Consider the following 6,000-nt stretch of genomic DNA (forward strand, 5'->3'; position numbering starts at 1 on the left):
TCAAACAGAAAAATTAAAGAAGAGAAAAATCATACTGAATTATCAGGACACTGGATAGATTGTGGGGTGAAATATTTTAAAAAAAAATACATCACATTCTCAATTGTTGATAATTTTGCTGAACTGTTAATAGTGAAATAGCAGCAATGATTATAACATGTTTTTGATGAATGACAACATTATAGCTTTGTAAAGACATGAGATTTTTATATGCTGTAGGTCCATAAGGCATATTAATCCCTAGAACACATGAAGATTTTTTAGAACACTTGATGTATTTGAGATTCAACAATAGGATTCAATATTTTAGGTGTAAATTTGGAATCCTGATTTAATAAATTTTTGTTATTTACTGACCTTGTTACTTAATGCTCTGAGTTAAAGCCTACCACTGAATGCTCTGGACACCCTAGACTACCCACTCCCTGATTTTCTGCCAGGACCCTTAATTCACAGTACTCATTTGGAAGTGATTCCCACCCAACCCTACCTAAGGCATTCTATTGTGCCCCGCCTTATTGCACTTCACAGATGTTGGAAAACTCTCCACTAGCAAAAACATCACCACTCACTTTATTGCAGTGGTTTGGAATGGAACCCGCAATATCTCGAAGGTCTGCCTGTAATTGAATACTACCTTTGAGGCCTGGAATGTAACCCTCCCCGGTACCTGACTTTACTTCTTCCCTCCTCTCAATGATCGCATTTGATCCAGCATTATGTTCAATCAGTTCATAATCACTCTTTTTTTTACAGGTCAAGGGCCTTACATAGCACTTAGACTGACACTAAATAATTACTTGCCGAGGGAATAGTAGTTTATCAGTCTTAAGTGAACAGTAACTGAGATTAGTTTACAATCCTAAATCCTAACACCAGAAAAACAAAACACATTCTACTCACAACTTGTTTCTTTAAAATTGCAATAAAATTAGAATGAAAGTAGAATTCTTCTGGATTTATGTACAAGGACAATGGAAAACACTAAGGGTATAAGATAGTATAAAATGGCATAAAAAACTTTAAAATGAGAGCAACACTTTTTTACATGTTATAAAAATTAAAACTAATGTAGAAACCATTATTGTCTGCTAAAATGAAGAGAAGGTAACTCAATTGTAGAATGAGAAAAGTATTTAGAAAATATAATTTCAATTAACCACTTGGGGTCCAATGTGGCAATATAATTCATGAAAACATAGCTCCAGAGAAGTCATTAATATAAAGGAATATATTTTTATAGTTTTGTAATTAAAACAAAAATGTAGTAAAAGGAAGTGACTAATAAAAATTCTCATCAGTATACAGATATTCCAAGTTTCTGTTTCTGATCCTTTAATATTTTAGATTACAATAAAATAGTTTCATTAGGCTTCCATTATTAAATGCAGGCCAAAAAATACTGGCCTTTTTTTTGTTGTCACTTTGTTTAAAAGTTCATTTTACTTTGCTTATAGTGTTTATGTACTTTGGTAATGACCAGATGCTATAGGTAGAATTCTAACTTACTTTGAAAAGTAAAACCAATTCTTAAATAAAGTAAAAATACCCAATTAAACACTTTGAATTATAGATATACAGTCAGTTACTAGACTATCCTAATATTTTTAGGGTACCTTCAAGTAGACAGATTTAGGTAACTTAAAATAAGAATGCCAAATTGGAAGAAAAGAGGTGAAGAGAGAGACAAGTCTGAAATAGGCATCTTCCACTGGTTATCAAAATAATTTCCCAAGTATCTGGTTCCATTATTATTTTTTAATTTTCACCGGAGGATATGTTTATTGACTTTACAGAGAGGAGGAGAAAGAGAGAGAGAAACAAAGATAGGCTGCATCTCCTATTCACCCTGACCAGGAATGGAACCCAAAACCTAAGAATGGGCCCTGACCAGGAATGGAACCCACAACCTTTTGGTGCAAGGGAAGAGGGTCCAACCAACTGAACCAACTGTCCACAGCTGATTCCACTATTTTTGTTTACATTTAAACATCAGATAACACCAATATTAAAAAACTGCTACCAAAATTAATTGTATATGTAAGTGATCAAGTAAATGGAAGTTATACCCATTGAACCCTAAATACATTAAAAGTTTAAAAATATAAACATACCTTCAACGAGCATGTATGCATGACCCATAGTCATGGACAAATGGTGTGGGGACTGCCTGAGGGAGTGGGGGTGCTGGGTGATGGGGGCAAAGCGGAAAAATTGGGACAACTGTAATAGCATAAACAATAAACACAATTTAAATTTAAAAATAAAAATAATTGTATTTGTGAATTGTCGTTCTTGGAAAGTCTGAAAAATATGTTAGAGGCATATCCACTGTTTTCCATTTATAATATGAATTAGAAAAATATGATGAAATAAAAAACGAGTAACTTTTCCAAATTTTCCAAATTTCTAAATATACATAGTCCTAGCATTTTTTGCATCTATTCGAAGATGGTCAAAAACAAACAAACAAAAAAAGATTTCAATCAACAAGGGGCCTGGGGATATTCCAATAGTCTTACAACCAATGGGAAAACTTGCACTAAATCTGAATTAGCATTTCACCTCTTTATCACAAAACACAGAACATGAAACAGAGCTGTTATCGGTTACCCAAAAGGCAAGAAACCCAGTTGGAGTAATCTGTACTTGGAAGGTAAAGCTGTTTTTTAAGGGTCTTAAAAGGGGTGAAGGATTAGGCAGTCTACGGAAGAAAAGCGGGATTTAGCTCTTGAAGTTGTATTTGTAATACGTCTTTGTACGGAGTTAAAAATGTAAACCAGCACAGCTAACATAAACACTGGGTGGAAATGGAAATTCAGCTGGGACTGAAGCGTGAGAGGTACAGAAGGAACAGGGTCAGATAAGGAGTTTTCTTTAGGGCCGACCCGCGGGCGGTGGCAGTTTGGATGCAGGATGGAAGGATAATAAAAGCTAATGGCTGGGGCTGGAGATGTCGGATGCTGCCTCAGCACACGAGCTCGCGAGCGTCTGAGCCGCAAGAGCAGGGCAGTGGGTCCGTTTCCCTCTGGGGAGCCCGAGCTCGCCTCCATTTTCGGCCGCGGCCGCTGTGCCCTGGGGCGGGCGGGAGTGGACCGGAGCCCTAGGCCGCGGGGCCGAGGAGATCGGCCTCACCTCTCCGGAGATCCGGCGGTGCTGCTCCACTGGCAGGGCGGTGCGCTCGGCTTTCCCCTCGGCTCCACCGGAGCCCCGGAGGTCGCGGGAGCTCGCAGGCTCAACCCCGGGCGTCCGACCCGTTAGGGCCTGGAGATCACCAGCCCCTCCGCCCAGCGCTCCGGCTCGGCCTCCCGGCCGGAGTCCCTCCCCTATCCCGGCTCCCGGGAGACCAGCACTCACCACAGTGGGCCCTCTCCACCCCCTTTCCCGAGGGACAAACCTGCGGGACCGCTACCTGGCGTGGCCGACCGCACGAGGAAGCGGGGAGCGGGCGGCGGCGCCCGCAGCGACTGCGGCCACCTGGATCCTCCCCGCCCCCCGCCCCCACCGGCCAGGGCCCCCGCGCCCCCTCCTCGAGATTGCACAACTCACTCCCCACACGCGCGCGCACACGGGCTCAATCGCGTTGCTCAACCTACTTGCAGTCTCTTGTCAGCAGCCATTACATGCCCTGGAAGCCTGGGCAGCCCCGGGGCCTTCCAGCGGCCGGCAGTCTGTCGCCTCAGCCCAGGGCCGCCGCGGCCGCCGCTAGAGCGCGGGGAGAGCGGGATGCAGCCCCATGCCGCCCGCCGGGCCACACGCCGGGGCCCCGGCTAAGGCGCGCCGCCCGCGCCGATGCCCCGCGGGCGAGAGCGAACCCGCCTGTCCCGCCTGCCTGCTCGCTCCTCCACCTCCCGCCCGCAGCCGCCGCCGCCGCCGCCGCCGCCGCCGCCGCCGCGGGCGCTACGCCGTTTCCGCCTCCCCTTCCCTCTTTCCCTTCTCCTTCGCCTCCTCTGAAGCCGATGTCGGCAAACCAGCACCTGCTGCTGGAGATCACCGAGAACTGAAACAGGAAACCCCGAGCGGAGGGGAAAACCCGGGAGGCGTGGAGCGCGGTGAGGGGAGCTGCTGGAACCCGTCGGGCTCGACTCAGCCGCCGGGGCTGTGTAAGGTTCCGGCGCCTCCTCTCCTCGCGCCCATTCCCCAACCCGGCCCAGCCCCGGGGTCCCCACCTCCCCTCCCCAATCCCCCAGCGTCTGTCCGCTCCCAGACGTCTTCTTCACCCAGCGATAACACGGATTATCCCTGGGCAGTCGAGGAAATCGAGAGTCTGCCTTCTTAGGGCAAGTTTCCGTGGTTGTTTCTTAATATCAATAAACCGTAATGAGGTAAAACCACAGCCGGCATTATCAAGACCAATAAAGCAACTTAAATGAAGCTGTTGGGATTTCTTCGAGGAGAAGGACTTCTTTCAGCAAGGAAACTGGCCTTGTTGGAAATGGCAACACATCAAAATCGAGGTTAAAGCCAGGACAAATCTAGGTCTCTTTCAGGAGGTTGGGAGGAGACAGCCTTTTTCACTGAGGTGGGCTCCTGAGTTGTGTGAAAAGCACTGGCATCAGAGAGCTTTCACCTCTGTGAATTATACAACACCCAGCACAATCTAATCTAGGTCAACAATTCAGAAGTGTTCCAATAATCTTATTCACCGCCTTGTGGACTTGTCACCAGGTGCTTCACTCCTAGCCTTGGGCAGTATGCATCAGCTTTTAGCGTGAGAGGGAAGGGGAATTATGTGCATTTCAATTATTGTGCCACAGACTAGGTAGCCCGATTTACTGTATTATCTCATTTAAGGTTCACCACAGCCAAGTGAGCTAGGTTATAATCCCCTTTAGCAGTAAGAAAATTGAGGTTAGAAAAATGTTCCAACATTACACAGCTTCAGATGTTTGCCTCCTGAGCACATACTTGCTTCATTGGAACAGAGTTGATGCCTTGAATAGCACTTTTTCACCTTCCATCTCCGAGGGAAATAAAATTCCTTTCCTCTCTGAACAGTTTTCAATAGAACATATACGGTTTATACTTGGATTTGTTGAGTATGCTTGGTCCATTTAATGGTAGTGATACCCATGATGCTTATTGTGGCTCAAACTTGATGTTTTCCAGTTTAATGTTCTTTTTCTCTCTGCCTTTATGACTTAGTTGAGCAGCACAGATGCCTTCATCTCGTGGGCCAGTACCTGTTGCTCTTTAGCTATTGATGATGGGGTTCCAGCTAAAAGCATTGTACTGGCTGGTGCTATGGGCATTCTCACTGCTTGGGAGATGGAAGGGGATCATCTCACTGAGTCTGCTTTCCACTTCAGTAGGCCAGTCTTGGGGTGTAATAATTAGAATACCTGGCTCCTAGACTTCATTGTGAGCATAAGAAAGCCCTCTGGTCCACATTTTAGTACCATTTTTAAGACCCTTAGGAAGTCTGGCAACCTGCTCTCTGCAGCCAGGTCTGTTTTGATTGGCAGAAAGAGAAGTGTGCTTTGGGAAAGCATCTCCAGTTTACTGAACCAAACCCTCAAAAGTCTCTTGAGCAGTATTGGGAAGGGATGGGGAATTAGAAAGAGCCTGACTGGTTGGCTGGCTGGCTGGCTGGTGGGCTGATAACAATAATGATGGTATTTTTGGCATGATTTTTGCAAAGCCAGAAATTCTCCCTACTCCCCAGTATACTGCCCATGCAGTCTACCTTATTCCCCTCAGTCAACAATAAAATTCCATTGACTAAACATAGTTATAGAGCAAGGCACTGTATGAGGTCCTTTGCAGTAAGAGGCATGCATAATTATTATAATTGCTAAAATTTAGTGAATGCCTACGATCATCTAAGCACTTGAATGTGTTCTCTCATACAATGCTCCCAAACTCCTATGAGGGAATAACTATCACTATTTCCATTTTAGAGATGAGGAAACTGAGACCAAAAACACAGTAAGTAACAGAACAATGATTGAAATGTAGGCAGTTTGACTCTAGAATCAGGAACCACTATGTGAATAAGAT

General features: G+C 45.0%; 1 protein-coding gene across 3 annotated transcripts in view; it reads right to left on the reverse strand.

Moving 5' to 3' along the window:
* The window catches only part of ZC3H12C (zinc finger CCCH-type containing 12C), a 59,282-nt gene extending 55,424 nt beyond the window's left edge, over positions 1–3,858 (reverse strand). Inside the window, exons 1-2 of one of the 3 annotated variants that reach the window (XM_037047691.1) lie at positions 2,976–3,222; positions 423–425 (exon numbers count right to left, since the gene is read on the reverse strand). In XM_037047691.1, coding sequence (XP_036903586.1) covers positions 423–425; positions 2,976–3,053 — 81 coding nt within the window. In that variant the 5' untranslated portion in view covers positions 3,054–3,222. Of the gene's footprint in view, positions 1–422; positions 426–2,975; positions 3,374–3,596 lie in introns of those variants that run through there. The other 2 variants (XM_037047689.1, XM_037047690.1) reach the window with 2 other exon arrangements.
* Between the last annotated feature and the right edge of the window lie 2,142 nt (positions 3,859–6,000).

Source organism: Sturnira hondurensis, unplaced genomic scaffold, assembly GCF_014824575.4.
Source record: "Sturnira hondurensis isolate 20B ecotype Veracruz unplaced genomic scaffold, ASM1482457v3 Scaffold0006213, whole genome shotgun sequence".
Lineage (NCBI taxonomy): Eukaryota > Metazoa > Chordata > Mammalia > Chiroptera > Phyllostomidae > Sturnira > Sturnira hondurensis.